A 21,208-nucleotide genomic window follows, 5' to 3' on the forward strand; every position below is an offset into this window, starting at 1 on the left:
ATCGTGTTATAACCAATATAGGTAAGAAAAGTTCACATTCCACAGATAATGGTCTAAATTCTTCAATCGCAGTAAAGCCAATTCATGTTGAAGAAACATGCGTTATAGCAGAACTGACTGTACAGGTCGCGAATTCACTGTAACATAACTGATGAATTGGGACACTATTTCTAAAGCATGAACTTTTAAAACATGTTTTGGCTGTAACGCACATTGCCAACACTTTAAGCACTGTTTCTAAAGTGCGATTTTTCTATAATGCAAGGTGGCATAAGAACACAACCATTGTGTTATAGAATAACTACTTGTACATATAAAAAGTATGGAGTGTTCATTAAAATTTTTCTGTTATGATATCGTCAATAAATTGGATTATGTATCTTCAAACCAGCCATTCTGTGACAGCTAGTATGTTAATTAAGTAAATATTCAGATGATGTATTTCATAGATTTGCAAAGTACCTTTTACTTAGGAAAAATGAGGTCCAACCTAGAGTCCAGATTGGGGAAGATTCAAACACTGCAGTCTAATTTATTTCTTGTTTACAAAGGAGTTTGACAAGATACTTCACTCAGTCTACAAAGAAAGACTCCAAACAGTCTCAAATCAAGATCAATATTCCATAGTTTAGTTAGGAAGTCCTAAATGAATTATAGTATGCTGTCAATGGGATGTAAAGTAGGGAATCTTTTCATGGACATGGGATATTAGCAGGATCGGTTAGTTCAGCACATGCTTTGTAAGAGGTTTTGTATCAAACAGTTCAGCATATTCATAAACAATTGCCGGATATTCCACCACACATCATTCACAAAGCAACCAGCACTGAACTATATCCATATCGATAGTTTGGAAACTTAAACAATGCATATGAAGATTCAAATATGAATGAAATTGAAACTTGAGTTGTTGCATTTTTGTGTCATAAGTGATGTCATTGTCAAAATCTGGTTCTGCTTCACTGCACATGCTTGTGTGGTGATAAAGTCAGAACACAGCAGCAAATTTCTATTAGCTAATAAACTGGGAATGCTCATCTGGATTATGAAATGCACTCAATTTTATATATTCTGATTGTACTATTCTAAAATATCAATAAAATGTGGTGCAAGCAGTGTTTAGCTATTTTGGCTTATTGACCTCCACATCATGTTGTTTGTCAGTGTTCAGTATGTTTACATTTCATTGGAGTGAACTTACTCTTAATTAACTAAATAAAGTCAGTCTAATGCTATTATTTTTACCTTTCAAATTCCATGAAAAAAGAGCCAAAAGTGTCAAAATTATTTTGGCATTAATTAAACACAGAAATACTAAATGCATTCCCAATACAATGTACCAGTTTGGGTTAATGTGTCATGATTTGCTGTCAAAATAGTGGTGAGGCTTATGGAGTTCACCATTATTCATGAACAAATGGTATAGCAATCTCAGGTGTACTGCAATATCCATACGTTCTTGTTCATATTGCATTGCTGTGACACATTAACTTGGTAATAAACAGCATCTTGTCATACTGACCCACCACTGAAATGTACTAAACAGATTGAAACTGCTGCACATGTGGAATAGATTTGAGTGAAACATGCCACTGAGAGTTAAGCCTTGTCCATTTCAATCTAAGCAGTCTTTTAATATTATGCTAATTATTAATTACCTAAAAGACCGTTTCCCAAACAGTGAAAAATAACATTTACAAATGTGGCATTTCACTTAATCAGATGGTAATTGTTGGGAACTTTAAAAACATAATTTGAAAAAGAAAGTCTCTCTTTTCTCTCTCTCTTTGGTCTTTTTGACTTCATTTGGCATAATTCATCCACTCCAATTTATACTTCCTTCTCAGTTATTGCGCTGTTAATTTCACAGTACTATATGCAAATCCTAGAAAAATGGATAGCAATCATGGTCAAATATGTTCACATCTCTATGGTCACCTTCCTAAAATAATATCATTGCTACATGACCCATGGGCTTCATTCACCTAAGGTCAGAAGTAGGAAGAAAGAATTTGTTGAAAGAGAGCTAATGCTGAATGATGGAGGTAGGAAGGATGGTGTCAGCCTGACTTATGCTGGAAAGAGGGATTATCCAGAGAAGATCAATGTCAGGAGAGTATAAGTGAAGCATAATTAAGTCCCAAGGCACAAGAATAACTGTGGGAAGTGCAAGGGTGACACAATGAGTGCTGAACAAGATGGATGACTGTTTGAGGGTTTCAGTGTGGGAGTCGGGATAGACATTTGCTACATGCAAATGTCAGAGAGGCAATGTTAGAGGTGGCTGTCATCATTCACATATTCCAGCTCCTTCAGTAAATCCTTCTGTCCATATGGATTATGAAGCAATCAAATTCCAATAGCATTGGAATTCGTCATGACATTGCTTTCGCCATGCTTTGCCACTTAGTTCCACTGGGTTATTTGCTGAATATTAGTTGGCCACTTACAAATGTATAAGCAAAGTCACCAATTGCTTGGATAGAAGAACAAGTGAATTTCTAAGGTTCATAATAAACCCAGAGAGCAATACTGCCAGAGTTGTAGGATTTTCTCCCATCAGTGAAATGGCATAAGGGGGCATGTGGTGCTGAGAGTTCCCTGGAATCAGCCAACTGCATTCATAGTGTTTCCACTTCACCGAATATATGCCTTGTCTGTGATTACCAGAAACAAATCTTTCAGGTGTGTGCATGTTACCCTAGTTCAAATAGGATATCAAGAAGCCGCACATGTTTAAACAGCTTTAAATGGCTTTGTTTCCCACTTCAAGACAGGATATGTGCCAGAACTTCTTCTGTAGCCTCTTCTGCTCTGCTCCTTCGTTAAAAATTTATTTGTGGGTTGTAGGTATCACAGGGTGGGCCAGTATTTATTGCTCATTCCTTGTTTATGTTGATAGTTAATACTGGAGTAAGGGAGGGGAACTGAAAGTGGGTGGTGGGTTCCCTCCCTCACACTGCCTCCCTGTCAGCATAATGAATCAAACGTTGGCATGTCAATTTGCCATTACCCGGATAGCAGTCAATTCGTGGCATGAGGTGTTCTGTGTGCCGAATCAGATGTCTGGCTTGCCAGGTCTGGAGTGAGAAGGTTTAGGGTGTGAACTGGATGTGTGGTACAGTCGACAGTGAAGAAGATTATCGAAGATTACAAAGGGATCTTGATCAATGGGCTGAGGAGTGGCAGATAGCATTTAATTTGGATAAATGCGAGGTATTGGATTTTGGTAAACAAACAAGGGCAGGACTTATACTGTTAACGGTGCACTGGGTAGAATTGTCGAACAGAGAGACCAGAGGTTCAGGTACATAGTTCTTTGAAAGTTGCATCAGGGGTAGATAAGGTGGTTTTGAAGGTGTTTAGCACACTTGCCATCATTGTTCAGACCACTGAGCATAGGAGTTGGGATGTCACGTTGAGGTTGTACAGGAAGTTGGTGAGGCAACTTTTGGAGTACTGTGTATAGATTTATTGGAAGAAATTATTACTTTGGAGAAGGCTCAGAAAAGATTCAACAGGGTTATACCAGGACTGGAGGTCTGAGTTATAAAGAAAGGCCAGATAGGCTGGGACCTTTTTCACTGGAGCGTACAAGGCTGAGGGGTGATGTTATAGGGGTTTATAAAATTATGAGGGGCATAAATAGGGTGAATAGCAAAGGTCTTTTTCCTAGGGTGTTAGTTCAAAACTAGAGGGCATATTTTTAAGGTGAGAGGAGAAAGATTTAAAAGGGACCTGAGGGGCAACTTTTCTATACAGGGTGGTTCATGTATGGACTGAACTGCCAGAGGAAGTGGTAGATGCAGGTACAGTTAGAAAATTTAAAAGAGATTAAGACACACACATGAATAGGAAAGGTTTAGAAGAATAGGCAAGTGGAACTAGTTTAGTTTGGGAATGGATCGAAGGGTCTGTTTCCGTGCTGTATGACTCTATGACTATCAATCTAAGCCTCTGTAGCCTCATTCTACTTATTTCTTGTCGCAGTCTAAAAATAGTGGAAAAATAAAGAGTACAAACATACCAATATTGCCACCTTTACCTGCCGACTCTACTGCTACATGTAACCATGGTCCCATTTGCAGGTCATCTGCTCCCTTCTCACACAATGTAAATCACTCCCTAACTTTTTCATGTTTGACAACTGAAAAATGGATTGGGCAATGAAAAGTTGCATTCAATTCAATTATTAACAGGCTCAACAGTTTGTTATTTCAAATTGTTGGTGGGATTTCAATTCCCAGCCTTGCTTGATTACGTTATATTGGTGCCCTGATATTTTGTATGAATCTGGTGGGAAGGGCCTGCCTGACTTGTAATCATAAAATCCAGCCCATCAAGCTGCTAATTTGTATGGCACAGAGGTGGCGTGTTTAACTATCAATGCCACACTGACTCATTTGTAGAGCAAACTCGTTTCTTCCACCACCACCACCACTACACTCTCTTGCTCTTTCCTGATTATACTTTTGCATTGTATTCTTAAATATCAATCAGAATTTGAAAAACGTTTTTAAAAAGTTAGCATTGTTGGGCTCAAACACAATGTTGAGTGAACCCTTTAAAACCTTTGAGATGAATTGTTCAGTGACTTAGAAATAAAGATAGTAGAGAGAAGAAATCCAATAGGCTGTTGCCTAGCAATAAGGTGTCCAATGGCACAGTGAGTCAGAGACAGAAACAAGTTATTTTAGAAAGAGAGAACCATTCAGATTGTCAGTGAGTGTGCATGTTCTTTCAGAAAGAGATACAATTTGAGAAGAGAGAAAAAGCCTATAATATCAGCAGTAAAGTTAAGCAGTTTCCAATTGTATCTGTACAATTACATTTTAGGGTAAAAGGGGTGAAATGTATGGCTGATATTTGTCTCAAGACTATTTCAATTAATTGTTATGAAGTGTAATATAGTTAACATTTGTTTTGGTTTTTAGTGTGTTATAAATTGCTATGTTCTTGTGTTAAAAATCACTGACAGACAAATATGTTCAGTGACTAAACACCATGATATACAAATTGTAAAAAAAAATACTTTTGATCAAGCAACCCAAGTTTCATATGGGATCTGACTTGTCCAGTATTACCATTAACTAAGTTCACAACATAAGCAATAAAAGATTAGCCAGTGACATGGACATTTCATGAATGAATAAAATAAATTGGAAACACAAAAATTAATACTATACTTTCAGCTCTTTCACACTTAGTGGGTTTGCCATGAATATTGCCAAAATGTAAGTGAAAAATATAATATAATGACTGAAGATATCAACTGTCACCACAACAGACTGAAATCCATGTGATAACATAACTATAAATGTAGTTTTCTGCCATATAATGCTCAAGCTAAATAGTTAGGAATTTCTTCTGGTATATTAATAGACTTGTGGTAAATTGTGTAAATATCAATGTCAAATCTTTAATTAAAGGCATTTAATACTGCACATATTTGTATTGATTTGCTTAACTGAATGAGTACAAGCCATGGACAAATAGTTATATAATCCATTCTACCTCTCCACTTGTCAGGTACTACTAACATGTATGCTAAAAGCTCATGGGAACAGTTCAATTTGCAGATTAATAACTGAGATTGCTCTTGGTACATGTCTTTTAAGGTCGCTGTGAAAAATCAGAGAATAATTTTATTGTGGTCAAAAAATGTACCTCTTTTGAGATTTTCTGTTCCTCTTCAATGTATTTTTCTTCTTTGGGAGTGATTGTTCTGATGCTTGCTCTTATCTGCACAGTATCACATACAACAAAAAAAATGCTTCATTCACAGTGTAAAATATTTCCCATGGTATCTCATGACTGAGATAACAATTGCAGAACTCTACACAAAAATTAAGTGTAACATAAAAACTCTCATACAGAATTACTAAAGAGATTCATTCGATCAAAAAGAACATCTTAGGCAGTAGGAAAAGCCGAAGTTAAGACTTACAACGTTAAAAATCACATCCATTTCAAGATAGATGACCCCCTTTGTTGCCCCTGTCAGATTCTTGTTTTTCAAGACGTAGGCTTTCTGTTCACCATTTTGAATCTGTGGGAAAAGGACATGACAGCCGTCTGTCTCTCAGTCTCTGCTGAATACACTCCCCCAGCAACCTTTGACCCCCAGCTGCTGAAACTGACAGAGAACCCAAAACAACTGTGGCAACTCTGACAAGTACCTGTTCATTACCAGCACCAAGTCTGTCAAAAAAATTAACTATCGTGGGATTCAATGTGGTTGTGGATTGGGCATGCTAGAATTTTAGTGTTATTACTACAAATCTTGCTTGAGAAATGACAGACATATAGTGTGGAATTTTATTAAGTACGAAAAATGAACAATGTGTCAGACAGATAAGACTTACATTTAGCAAAGGTATGGCAACTTTGCCCAGGAAATCTGCACTCCGATCCCGGTCCTCATCATAAACTGTCACTTCCAGAACTGAATGAATATCCTTAATATTGCTAAATCAGGGGAAGAGGAACAGAAGGAAATAGATAAGTGCAAATAAATAAGAAATAATTTTTGAACTTCATAAAAGGATTTATAAGCAGACAGAAAAGGAACAAAAAACGTGTGAAAAGGCATATGTAGAAAAATTAGAAAGAACAAATTTTACACAATATTTAATAGAGTGTTAGCAATAACCAGAAAAAAATCACAAATGTTAAGTGAAAGATATTCACATCACAATTGAGAGACATGATATAGCAGATTGCAATTAAATGGTGCCTATAATGTAGTACTGTTCTCAGGTGCTGGGTGCCAAAGGGCAGTGGCATTGTGAAAAAAAGATAAAAGGAATAAACACAGAACCATTGGATGATAATTAAGATAGGTGTCAGAAAACATTGTTTGAAAGCTTGGGTTTGTTCAAAGGTTCAACTAGTCTCCAAACTGAGCAAATGAAACAATGAGAGGCAAGTTATTTATAGTGGATTGGGAAAATACATTAAAAGATTTGATAGTAGACAGGAAATCGCTTGTACTTAAAAGAACTGTGCCCTCCTTTCTATCTATACAAGATCAACAAGAAGTTCATCAAAGGTAAAAATATCCAAAGGGAAAGATAAATTTACCATTGTTGACAAAATAAGCTAAAGATTTCTTTAGATTAATGGAAGTGGCTATAAAAATGTTAGAAATAAAGGCAGGCCTGGAGTTTGGGAGCAATTAACAACTCAGAAAAAGAGACATAGAGACATAGAAAATAGAAGCAGAGTAGGCTGTTTGCTCCTTCAGGCCTACCCTATCATTCATTATGATTATGGCTGCTATCCAACTCAATAGTCTGTTCCTGCTTTCCCTCCATATTCTTTAATCCCTTTTGCCTTAAGTGCTATATCCAACTGGGGAGAAAGTGAGGTCTGCAGATGCTGGAGATCAGAGCTGGAAATGTGTTGCTGGAAAAGCGCAGCAGGTCAGGCAGCATCCTGTCCTTTTCCACAGAAAAACCCTGATGCAAAACACTCGTTTAATATCTCACCCATATCCTGTGGTTCCACACAAAGGCTGCCTTTGAGGGGTTGAAAAATGTGGTGCTGGAAAAACACAGCAGGCCAGGCAGCATCTGAGGAACAGGAGAATCGACGTTTCGGGCATAAGCTCTTCTTCAGGAAAAGGGCTTATGCCCGAAGAAGGGCTTATGCCTGAAACGTCGATTCTCCTGTTCCCTGGATGCTGCCTGACCTGCTGCGCTTCTCCAGCAACACATTTCCTGCTATATCCAACTCATTTGTGAAATCATACCATGTGTTGTCCTTGACTGTTTTCCGTGATATGAATTCCCCAGACAAGAGCAGGAATTCCACAGGCAAGGAATAGCAAGAAATTGACAAGAAAATGGAAAAGATAATATGAATGCAAAATAGTGAGAAGCATGAAGGAGGACTATAAAGGCTTCTATCGATAAGCGAAAGGAAAAAAATTTACAAAGATACATAGAGGCCCATTACAGATGGGGACAGGAGAAAAGAGAAATGTCAGATAACCTAAAGAAAATCTCCCAGAAGTACTCAGTGACCAAGAGACTTATGTAAATGAAGTGTTGACAAAATGTGGTACTTGAAAAATAAGCTGGATTGATAGAATCCCTAGACCAGGTGAGCTTCGTGACAGAGTGTTGAAAAGAATAGTGGATGCATTGGTGGATATCTTTATAATTCAATAAACTCTAGAAAGATTTATGTTCACTGAGAAGGGGCAAATGTAACCTTACTATTTAAGAAAAAGGGATGAGGCTGAGTGGGAGAATGGAGAATTACAGACCAGTTAGCTTTATGTCCATAGCTAGAAAATGCTAACATCTATTATAAAGTTGGTGTTAACTCAATATTTTTAAAAAATGTCAAATTTGGTCAAAGTCAATATGAACATATGAAAATAAAATGGTGTTTAAAAACCTGTTGGAGTTTTTTGAGCATGTCACTTCTGGCATTGTCAAAGGAAACACAACGGATTTTCAGAAAGATTTTGATAAGGTCTGACAAAGGAGGTTAGTAAATAAAACTAGAGCAAATGAGATTGAGGAAAATATATGAATATAGATTGAGAATTGGTTAATAGACAGAAAGCAGAGCGTAAGAACAAACATATCATTCTAAGGCTAGCAGGCTGTTACTAATGGGGTACCACAAATATCAGCGCTACATTCAGAGTGTTAATAGTGCATATAAATGATTTGGATATGCAGTTGATTTGTAATATATCTAAATTTGTTGTTGCCATCGAAGATCATACAGATACCGTGACCTTCCCTACCACAATCTGTTTGTACATTCAAGCATGATGCCAAGATATACAGGTAGCTTGAGTAGTCAAATTGCCACCTCTAATAAAGGCAAATTTTTGTGGATGATGGAAATCTGAAACAAACAGAGAACACTGAGAAACTCATAAAGTCTGGCAGCAACGAGAAAGAAACAGAATTCATAATTCAGATCTGGTATGACTCTTAGCTGACAAGGATAGTCAGCCAGAGAGAGGCTGGCAGCGCTTCAGACTGCCAGGGGTTATGGTCACAGCTGGGACTCCAGGAGGCCGAGCACAAAGATTAGTAATGGAGGCCCAAAGGGGAAGGTAAAATGGGGAAGGGGGAGGAAGGTCAGCTGCACAGTCTCTGGTGAGGTGCAGGTGGATGCAATGTAAATCTTTGCAAGTCTCTATCCAAGAGGTTGTGGGAGCCCAGTCTTTATATATGTTTACTCAACCTGCAGGCTGCTACTGAAGGAACAATAACTGTGATAGGAAGAGGTCCTTACATATTCATTAGTATGCCATTAGAGTCTCAGCTGGCACTCTGTCCTCAAATGTCCCCACCCTAATGTAATCAGGTGATGTTGAGAAAGCTTTGGGCTCTCCATTCCATGCTTTCTCATCTGATTAAATGCTGCACTACTTCCGAACTGGTATATAGACATATAGAACACAGAACATTACAGCATGGAGCTGACATTTCAGATTGACAGTCTTATTTTTTTTTCTGGCCATTTTAAAGCTTTGAATTCTATTTTCCACAACTTTTTAGCAGAAACTCTGACTGGTGGTTACAAAATGCAACTACTTTGTTTTGAACCTATCCTCCTTCCATTACTGTTAGACACCATCTTCCACATCATGCCCTTCCAATCTTAAAAAATAGGAGCAGGAGGCGATCATTCACCATTCAAAGCAATCAAATCTGATCATCAACTTCAACACCTTTCTCCCCACACTACTTCAGTACCCCTTTACATCACGGGTATTTAGAAATCTGTTAATCTCTACTATAAACATACTCAACAACTGAGTTTCCACAGCCCTCTGGGATATTCAAATCCGAAGATTCACAACCCTTTGAGTGAACAAATGTTCCTTATCTTGGCCTGAACTGCCTTCCCCCTTATCTTGAAAATTCGTCCTGCAGCTATAGTTTCAGGGGAAGTATCTTACTTGCATCTATCCTGTCCATCCCTTCATGTATTTTATACATTTCAATGAGAACACTTCTCATTCTTCAAAATTCTATAAAATGAATAGCAAAAGAAACAAAGGCGACATGAAGAAGGGTTTTCCTGCAGTGTGCGGATCCCATCTAGAGTACATTGTCTTAAAATTCAGTGGAGACAGGTTTAATTGTGGCTTTGAAAAGAGAATTGGATAATTCTCTGAAAGGACAAAAATGATATAGAAGTGGGACTTAGTTGCTGTTATGGAGAAATGGCAATGAGCACAATGGTCCGATTCATGATTCCAATTGTTCTTCATAGGAAATTGCATCCTTGGAACAGGTCGCAGTAAACCTTTATGCACTCCCCTCTGTAGCAATAAGATCCTTCTGAAGCTAAGAGGGGCAATACTGTACACAGTACTCCAGGCTTGATCTAACTAAGGTTCTATACGATTGGAACAAAACTTTGCCACTCCTATACTCAAATCCTCTTCCCCATTCCTCCAGCAAGGCCTACCATTTCTTCGGTACAAACTTCGGTATGGCAGTCAGAGACAAGGCTTTAAAATAAGGGCTTCATGACCTTGCCATTCAGCAACTTATGAAAATATTGTGCACTCAGTTGCTAGATTAATCAATTTTTGGTTACCTGACCTTTTTGGGAGGAGCACTATAGACTCAGTCTTACTGGGTCGCCGCCATCTTGGATCCCCCCTACCTGACCTTTTAGTTGGCTTGTTGTCTTATTGAAAAGTTTCAAAGGATCATTCTTACTGTTGTGTGATGATTGATTCCTTTTGGTTAATCTTGCTAATTAAAGTTGCACTCACATCTTTTGTAAACAAAACTATAAAAAGATATATTTAAGCTTTCCTTCAAACACAGTCAAAGGTATTGCCCTAAAGATGCTTTAAAGTTGAAATCATTTAGGATCCAACTATAATGAATGAGAAAGCAAATGGGGATGCAGATGAGTTGTGTCAATATCGAAAGCCACAGCTGTTCCAGCACCACAGGTACTGAAAGCTGTCACAGTAAACACACTTGGCAGACTTAGTACAGCTGGCATGGCTAGAACAGTGAGCACATCTGTCACAATCAGTAAACTTGACACAGACAAAATAGTTGGTCTATCTGGTACAATGGGAAATATATAGGATCATTAGCAAATATGACTCCTAAGTAGATTGAAAAGCTGGCACACAAAGTGAAGGACAATGCTCTGAGAGCCATTTCATCTGGATGGACTGGCACAATCTGAACAGGTGGTTTGGCAAGTTTATTTATTAAAATAGGTAAAAAAAAACTGTTAATCTTGCTTTGCTGGCATGTGAGATTATCTGATTCAGTGAATATAAGTAATCTTGCCTCACAGTAACATTTAAAGCAACTTCAAACCCTGGTTTAAAATCAGACAGAATGCTGCAATACATGCCTTTATCTAACTTGAAGAGTTACATTTGACTGTACGTCACATATTTTTGGACTGGTGCTTAATCACCCACTTATTTTAAAATTATTTATATGTTTTTTTCTACAGAGAAAATGCAGAAAAGATTTTTGAGAATAGCTTGAAGAATGTGACACTTCAGTTATGTGGACAGCGTAAAGAAGCTGGCGCTGTTCTGCTTGGAGGAGAGATATCTGATGAGAGTTTTTTTAATTAAGAGAATTTTAGACACAGTGCATAAAGAGAAACTACTCCTGGTTGTGGAAAGGTTTCGATGTGTGAGCCACCGGTTCAAGTCGAATAGCAAAAGAAACAAAGGCAACATGAAGAAGACGTTTTCCTGCAGTGTGCGGTTCCCATCTAGAGTACATTGTCTTAAAGTTCCGTGGAGACAGGTTTAATTGTGGCTTTGAAAAGAGAATTGGATAATTCTCTGAAAGGACAAAAAGGGTATAGAAGTGGGACTTAGTTGCTGTTATGGAGAAATGGCAATGAGCACAATGGTCCGAATTACTGCATTCTATCCTATAATCATTTTATGACTCTATGATCAAAAGTTTGAACATTTCTATTAAAAGTCTCTTATATTTCTTCAAAAATCTTCCTATCAGTTGCTGCTGCTAGTGTTATTTAAATTACAAAATTGCTTTCATTTTCCTCTTTCATCTGAAAGTGTTGATTTAGAATGGGTTAACATTCCACATACATTGTCCATCTTTTTGTTTGCTGACAAGTAAGCAACCTCCACGCGAGGCTAGATAGTGAGTCTGTTGGCAGACTATCCAATGGTGGAAACCATGGACAGAATTTATTGGGACCCGAACAACATGGATTATGCTGCAGAATCTGGGAGAGTAGCATGATATTCAAACGAGGTCTTTCTCAACATAAGGAGCAACTCACTGTATTTTCAAACAGCATTCTGGGCATGGCGACATGCATTTTTGTACTGCCCTAGTGCGAATCTCAGTAACAGAATTATTCTACGTTGTCAGCCTTATTAACTGCAGATCTCATTTAATTCACATACAGCTTCCTCTCCTACCACTGACCATGAGGTAACTAGACATCAAAGATTCCTGACATGAAAGAATACCTGGTGACTTCATATCACTACTTGCCTATCTGGGCACTCTTGTTGATACCCAACAACAATCTCTAAGGGCACTCTTCAGGGCACCAGTTACAAGCAACCCACATCCATGAACCCCCTACATCTGCCAGCCTCCCAGGACCCTCATGACACTTTTCAATCTGCTTCCAGGATGCTTTTACATTATAAAGCTTGATTTACAGCAGTGATTTGCTGCTGCAAGGACACTTTGCCTGCAGGATCAAGCATCCAGATCATGAATTGAATCAGGCTGAATCAGGCTCTGTTAGTGCTCATTCACCTTGTATCTACCTGGATTTTAACAAGATCCATTCCTTGCCATGTCTTGCTTTTGAGCACTTCTCCCCCTTAGCTAGAGATACCAGGCTGACATTACTTCTGTTGTGCCTTGCTGTTCAGTGCAGACACAAATCAAGGCAGCTTGTCATGTTTGTCAGCAGTCTTCAGCCAAGTCAACAGAGACAGTTTCAGTCAGGGGTCCTGTATCAAGAGTAGTCTCTGGTATCAGTCCAGAGGCCTGGGCAGGGTCAGTCAGCCACTTGGGAAGGTCAGGTTCAGGCTCCTCTTCCCGTAGGGGACAGGACGCACATCACCCTTCTTAGCTCATTCATTTGCGGGATGCAGGCATCATCGACGGGGCCAGCATTTAATGCCTATCTGTAGCTGCCCTTGAAAATATGGCTATGAGGTGGCTTCGTGAACTACTGCAGTCCTTTTGTTCTAGCTATTTCCTATGGATCAGAAACAAAGTTCCAGGATTTTGACTCTACAACACTGAATGATTGGTGATATATTTCCAAGTAAAGATGGTGCGCAATTTGGAAGGGAACTTGGAGGGTGACATTCCCGTGTATCTGTTGCCCTTTTCCTTCTGCCCTATTGTGGATAGTTTCTCCGGGAATCGAAGAAAGGGAGGAATTAAGTGATTTGAAAGTGGATATCAGAACTATTTGTGCTGGTGGAGGTAAGTTGTCTGTACTAAGTGAGTAGGCAGCACAGAAGGCATGCAGGATTGGTGATATTGGATGGGTGAGAGCAAGTGAGGGAAAATGTTAGATGCAATAGTGAGAGTGGCAGAGCATGAGCATTGGCCAGAGATGTGTGGAGTAGGAGTGATAGAGTGAGTTTGAGTTAGCAGAGAGATGATGTTGGTTTTTACCTGGTGGAGTGGAGAAAGTCATTTATGAACTTTACACATTGGTGGGCATCCCTCCACGCTGAGGCTGTACTGACATGTGTGACAACCTCTGGCAAGGTTGGATGTCATGTCATGTCATGTTGGAAGGTTGTGGCCTTCTCTGCATCACCCTGCCACAAAGTGAGGGTCAATTTCTTACCCTGCCATGTTCAGAGCAAATATCAGCCAACATGCAGGGGTGCTCTGGACTAACAGTGCCTGTCTGGGTGGCCAATGGCTTTTTAATAAATGGTGCTGATGCCAGAGATGATGGTTAATACCAGGATATCCTGTACAGTGAATCCTGCTGGCTACACTGAATGGTAGAATCAGGCTAACATCAGATGACAAGTAGCTAGCTAATGGTGGTAGCTAAAGAAATGAGTTTTGATGAAAGAGTAAGAAATTTCTTTGGGCCTCATGATCCTTCATGATCCAACAAAGTTGACATTGAGTCAAAATATGACAAGAATCAGTTATGTATGTTGGGCATTATATCACTTACAACATTATTCTGTAATTTCTTCAATGCTCAATCTCTATTGGTATGGCATTCCCATTAACAGTTAATAAAGTATATGAATTTTCCTCTTTTTGACATTGGATGCTTTGCTGAAAAATCTACAACTGTTCAGAATTTTGGAATTTGAGCATTCCTACACTCCAAATGTAGAAACAAATTGCTGAAGTTAAACAACTAATAACTCTTGGGACCCAACAGAAAAACAAGTCTATAGTCTGAAATAAAAACAGAAAGGGCTGTAGAAATTCAAATGATTACCAGCCTTGGTGCAGAGTGGTGAAGGTGGTGGTGGGGCTGTAGAAATTCAGATGGTTATCAGCCTTGTTGCAGGATGGTGAAGATGGTGGTGGGGGTATAGGATGGAAAAATGTGGAGTAGCAAGACCAGTTTAGTGAGGGAGGTTAACACCATTCCCTGCATCAAAGTGCAGGAACCCAGATGGTGGTGATACCTGCTTTGCGTCAGAGTTCAAGACATCTGGTAGCTATTACTTGCCTGCAGGACGACATGGATTGGGACATGAATCCAAAAGGTAGGAATGACAAGACAGTAGAAAACAGTGAAGAGGTTGCTGTGGGTTAGTTAATTATGGTATTAGCACACAGAGTCAGATGAACTAAGTTCAAGAAGCCAAGATATGAAAACAGTTTATGTAAAAATGAGAAATGATAAAGGCGAGAAGTCACTTGTGGGAGTGGTGTATCGGCACCCTAACAGAAACCACATTGGTTAGTTGAAGCGTAAGTAAATAAATAATGAGAGCTACTCAAAAAGGTGCAGTGATAATCATGGGAGATTTAAATTTACATACCGATTAGAAAAATCAGATGAGCAAAGTTAACACTTACATGAGCAAAGGGGCCTCATACCTGATTTAAGGGGCCTCATACCTGAATGTCTAATCTGTTACTTTTTTCAATGTGGTGCTTCTGGCTTAAATAAGTTTGCACTTCCTGCCTGCCATATTAGAGACTTAGGTGTCGATTCAGCATCTAAAAAAACAATGCAGCTGCATCTAATGGCTTTGCCTCTGGGTTGTTTAACACAGTACTTAAAGAAGTGCTTCAATCTTTGCTTTCAACATTATTTGCATTTTTCACTGTTTGTCTATCTTTATACCATAGATTTCAGTGCTACTGAGAGTTTGAATCAGTTTTAAACAACCTAAACATAATGGGCATCCCTTTAGGAAATCCTCTTACTCTTTGTATTCAGAGGATGAGATAGAATTGCAATGATTAAAGGTAGAAGAGTCAACAATTAATTCAAAAGTCCAGCTATGGAAAATATTTTGGTTTAATAAATACCACGACATATCCATTCATAAACAGCTCCTAACTACACTAAGCTAATCTTACACAAGATTACAGAAGGAGAAATAAATGAAGTAGTTAGATTTTGGATGTTAGTGAATAGCTCTTGGAATTTAGGTGGCCCATATATATTATGGTATATAGATTATACATGTACATCAAATACACTGAAGCATGAGGCAATATTTCATTTGGTTCTGAATCCTATTCATGGCTCTTATGCTCAGCTCTGTGGCCCTCATAACACAGTTGGGGAGGCTGAAGTTGAGTAGTTTTCTCCGATTTGAACTGTGCCATGAAACAGTAAAAATATTAATAGAGAATCTGCTTCTTGAAATCTGCTGTTGCATGGGATATCCTGTCCCCATGTCTCCTATGCTGGGTCCAATCCCCAAATTTCTGCAAAGGCCAAGACTGCACTGCAAGTAGAATCTAATCTCGTGACCTGACAGCTCTAGTACTACTGCAAAGAAATGTAACTTCTTTGTGCTTTTTCATATGTATAAATAAACTTAAACAAATTCCCCTATGTCTGTAGCAGGAATAAACTACAAGCTTATTCACTTTTGGAAGAAACGTCAGGGATGCTAAGTTTCTTGGGGTTAGTTTGCATCTTCCCTGACTGAGCAATCCCATGGTAGAATAAGTCTCTTGTTTGATGTAGAAACAAACCCAACTTTTATTTCATGGAGTTGCTCCAGGTAATCTAGGTCAAAATTTAGCCCACAATCTTTTGGTCAATGAATTATAGATGGTGACCACACCAGGTAGATTTATGAATACATATATAACAGCAGAGATATACTTATAAAATGACACAAAATAACAGAATGTAAATCCACTACATTACAGACAATTTTCTGTCGGTTGTTACATTTTCAATCAATAACGATATAGGAAATCAGATTATATTCTAATAAATAAATGGAACATCTTGCTCTGGAGGTATGCCCTCATATTTATCCAGTCAGTACACAAGAGCCTCTTGCTCAATTTGTAACTATTTTAGAGATTAATTTCTTCCATTTCAGGAGCACAAATGACATTTGGCTATATTTTAAATAAATTATGTCAGCTCATACATAAAGGACAAGAAGATCATTACATTGCCTACATTTGCTTCAACAACACCCAAAAAAGTGTTGACATGAAGTTTACTTGGACAGATTGTTTTGCATGGTGAGCATCAATGGTAGTGATGTAAGCAGGTGTGTCCATGCTATGAGCCGAAAATCACTGAATGTGTATAATCACGACACCAATGGACTGAAGCCAGACCAACACAACGAAGTTGTTCATTGAACATGCTGGCAATGTCTTCCTCACCCACTCCTCATAACAACAACCATTATGAAGTGAGATGACATCTGTGATGGGGCTATTTAAAGGCAACTCAACAAGTTGCAGCTGAAGTGCTTTTGATTCACTTACATTCAACCAAACATTTGGGGTTCCTATGGCACCATGATAAAATCCCTATCCCTGAGTAGGAGGTCCAAGTTTAAGTCCCACCTGCTCAGAGCTGCACAGTAACATCTCTGAACAGGCTGATTAGAAAGCACCTCAGGCAAGATTTGGTGGAAACACTGGTGAGTTATGGAGGAATGTGGAAATCTTTGCTGACCACACCAGGAAGACAGGTAGGGGGGTGGTATTTGCAGTACCACTTTCCCTGTAATAGGAGCAGATCAGACACAGGAGGATACAGGGAGGGGAAAACTCTGTGAGGAGGTAAGAGAAGGAGGCCTTAGAAATTCCTGCCTAGGTACCATTCTGTGTATCCTACCACTATTACACAAATGCTTTCCCTTTCACATGTTATATCAGCTCTGATGAAGAGTCATCTAGGCTTAAAACGTTAGCTTGCTCTCTCTCCATACATGCTGTCTGACCTGCTGTGATTTCTAGCATTTTTGGTCTTCAGGTCAAAGTAAAGATAAGCTTCTTTATGAAGTCCATGGAAGGCAAGACCAATTCTGCTTCAGGAGATTCAGATGATCACAGTTAAATGATGCGTGCACTGACAGACTGTCATATTGCCTTCGGTCACTGGCTAGGAGTGTAAAGTGGCTGTACCCTAGCAAAGGACATCAGGCAGAGATGTGTGAGTGCTGGTTACTTTAAGAGCAAATCTGCTAGTCCCACTTTCCTGCCCTTCCCTGTAGCCCAGCATTTTCTTTCCTTCAGGAGCACATCTAATTCCCCCTTGAAAGCCATGATTGAATCTGCCTTCACCAGACTCTCTCAGGCAATGTATTCCAGATGCTAACTGCTCACTGCATAAAAGGTTCTTCTTGTCACCACTGCCTCTTTTGTGAGTCATCTTAAATCATTATCCTCTAGTTCACAATCCTTCCACACCATCTCCTTCTCAACTCATGATATTTATCACCTCAATGTTGAAATATGTTAGGGAAGTGATGGGCTAGTCAGACTGTCCAGACTATCACCACTGATACCAAGGTGACACAGTTCAAAACCAGACTCTTGGGCTCTGAGCTGCTGAAGAACATTCCCTCAGTGAAAATTACAGGAATCAGTAATAGATGTGGTATGACTGAATGGATGGTCCATTAAGGGTGAGGGTACTTAATAAGGGGGTCCAGCTCATTCAGTTCAAAATGGTGCATGTAGTCTCCTCTCTATGTCCTCACTGTTTCTGACTGAGAAAACCTCTGGATCCCAGGAGGTGTTTACAGGCCCTCCTAATTGCATGGTTATGGATGAAATAGCACGTCATCAAGAGCACTGAGACCCTCTCAGACATATACTGCAGAGATTCTGCTACTGATAATCATTTAAGAACAGAGGACCATCAATGAGAACCATGAAACAACACATTTTACAATGGAGCAAACCATTGGTCTGCCAACAGATTTCACTACGTAGATTAGATTGACCAGAAATACCTGTGAAATTATAATACAACCATAAAATTTGTTTAAAAAATAATTTAAATACAATGCTATTGACAAGATAACACAATGTATTTATGCTCAATTGACTTGAGCAGTGCACAGACAATAAAAGCTAGATCCAGCAACTAACTAGAAAGATGTGTTCTTAATTCGATCTACAGAATCAGCATGTCAGCATGCCACACATACAGAGCTGAATTGTAGGCTGAACCAGTATCTCAATCCCAACATAAGTTTCAATGTTGTGACGTACAGCCACTTAACGTTCTGTGCGCTATTAAACTGCTTTGAGGTGAGATTTGCCTCCCATCTGAGAAGCAGCTTCCATCTCTGAGAGTTGCCAGTCACTCAAATGGCCAGGAGATCCATGTTCCAAATAGAATTATCCAAATAATTGGTGGTATTGCAGTTCTCCCCCAAATCACCACCAGCAGTTTGAGTAATAAAAACTGGGAGGCATCTGCCTTGGTGGCTAGACTCTACTTGACATGGGGAAAGGTGTAGTGGGACCAGAAAGAGGGCCTTGTGACCATTAATTGGCCGTGACTGTCCTAATTGGTCCACAGGTGAGCAGTCTGTCTAATACTTCCTTGAACAGGGATACCAGTAGGTCTCCAGCGTCTGCAGACCTCACTTTCTCCTACCAGTAGGTGTAGCCTGGGGCGGGCTGGGAATGGGCCCATGGCACAGATAAGTAACATGTGGCAGAGAGAAGCAGGGTTTGTGGGTGGGTGTCATAGGCAGAGGGTCACAGCAAGGTCATGAATCGCAATAAGCCTCCCCTTCCAAATGGCCTGGCCCTCAGTTAGGAACTAAATGCTTTTGTACTGGGACACCTCACTTAGTAAAGGTGGCAAGCGGGTCATATGATTTTAATTATCGCACATACGAGTTAATATCATTGACAGTGAGATGAAGCCCTGAAGTGATCATTAATTGGCAACCTAAAAGCTAGAATTTAATGCAAGGTAAGAAGGTTGAGATTGGCCTTTCTAATCAGAATTTAATTCTCTTGGGAGCCAGGGAGACAGTAGGTTGCATGTAAGACCCACCATTTCACCTAATCTATGGCTATATATCTGCAAGATCAGCACCAGCAAGAGAAAAAATTTCTATCCTTCGTTTCTAAAGCCTTGGCAGCACTGGGGTCAAGCTGAATGGTCTTAGTTTGGACTTTGCTTTTTTTGAACAAGTGTGTAATATTTGCAATCCCTCAAACACCTGGTACTGTCCTTGAGTCTAAGGAAGATCAAAAAATTATGACAAGCTTTTTAGCAATTTTCACGGTCACTTTCTTCTGTATTGGAAGCACCTTATCTGTTACTCATGTCTTATCAACTTTAATGACAGACAGCCTATCCAATATTCCCTTTTCAGTAATTTTAAATCCTTCAAGAGCTATCCTAAGCAGCATTTTCTGGTTTGGTAAAAACACTTTGTAGCTCACTTACTGAATATCTCTGCCATGTGTCCTATTTGCCTGCACAAATAATCCACACCTCCTCCTATCACCGTTTTACTATACATATTCCAAAGAATTTATTTTTAGTAAGGAGACAGCTACTTGATTGTGGCTATTAGTATTTGAGCACCTGAAACAAACTGGTGATTTACAGGTTAATTGTCCATGTCTTATTTGATTAGGGGGTTTAAATCAAGAGGCATTATTACAGGTAAAGAGCACAATTATGGGAGATATTGAGAATCTATCCCAGAAATTTGTGGAGGCTACATTACTGAAGATACTTAAGGAGGAAGTAGATAGATTTTTGAAATGTTGAGGAGTTGAGCCCTGTGAGGAGCTGGTATGAAAAAAGAATTGATCAGCCATGGTTTAATTGAATAGCAGGGTGGGTTTGAGGGGCTGATTGGCCTAATTCTGTTTCTATTTCTTCTATCTTTCCTCTCCCATTAGACTGAAAACATGCTGCTGTAGAAAATTCCCCTTGACCCCACACTCAATAACTCTGGCCCGTCTTTACACTGTTGTACTACATTCCCAATTTATATTCAAATGATTAACATCATCCATTGCAATGACTCTACCATCCTTCCACGTCTTCATAATATTATTGCAAATTTGTTCCTCTGTATGTTTCCCATTGTTTAATGGCCAATAAACCACTCAGAGCAAAGTACTTGCAACTTTTTTGTTCCTTATTTCTAACCAAAAAGATTCTGTCCGTGATCCCTCTGGGACTGCCTCTCTATATGTTGGCAAAGTTCTCCTTAAATACTGCCACACCATTTTAAATATATATTTCTATTAACATGTGATTGAAATATAGGTTTAATTATTTGTAAAACAATTCTTAAGCTATAATAATTACTAGATACTGTACTAGCGATGGCACATTTTTTATTAGTGCTGCTAAAGCAGATTTTACCAGTTGTCACTGAAACAAGGATCTTTATTACCTATGAATTTTCACAAAGCAAAGCTGAAATCACTGTGTTCATACTCACAAAGTGAAGACTTTGTTCCATTCAGGGTTGAGACTTCTATGGACAGTGTGTGTCTGCAGTCTGTCGTTGTTCAATTCAATCACACAAAATGGGTCACTGCTCCCTAAAGAAAAGCCATTTTTAAATATATCATTTGTTATAACCTGGGAATTACAAACTAAGAATCAAAAATTAGTTGAACTGATAGGATTTCAAAAACTGCATCAGAGCTTTAGCTGTGCAGCTGAAACAATAAGTAACACTTCATCTAGGTGACAAATTTTCTCCTATTCCTGACTTCTCCTGTTTCAATGTGTTTTTAGCATCATATACCTC

The 21,208-nt window shown here is 39.0% G+C and overlaps 1 protein-coding gene across 7 annotated transcripts in view; it reads right to left on the reverse strand.

Annotated features, from left to right (window-relative positions):
- The window catches only part of mctp1a (multiple C2 domains, transmembrane 1a), a 360,237-nt gene that overhangs the window by 210,669 nt on the left and 128,360 nt on the right, over nucleotides 1–21,208 (reverse strand). For all 7 annotated transcript variants that reach the window (XM_043709443.1, XM_043709460.1, XM_043709451.1 and 4 more), the window contains 4 exons: nucleotides 20,894–20,996; nucleotides 6,366–6,468; nucleotides 5,948–6,049; nucleotides 5,668–5,742 (listed from right to left, as the gene is read on the reverse strand). In XM_043709443.1, the coding sequence (XP_043565378.1) occupies nucleotides 5,668–5,742; nucleotides 5,948–6,049; nucleotides 6,366–6,468; nucleotides 20,894–20,996 (383 nt within the window). The remainder of the gene's footprint in view (nucleotides 1–5,667; nucleotides 5,743–5,947; nucleotides 6,050–6,365; nucleotides 6,469–20,893; nucleotides 20,997–21,208) is intronic.

Source organism: Chiloscyllium plagiosum, chromosome 2, assembly GCF_004010195.1.
Source record: "Chiloscyllium plagiosum isolate BGI_BamShark_2017 chromosome 2, ASM401019v2, whole genome shotgun sequence".
Lineage (NCBI taxonomy): Eukaryota > Metazoa > Chordata > Chondrichthyes > Orectolobiformes > Hemiscylliidae > Chiloscyllium > Chiloscyllium plagiosum.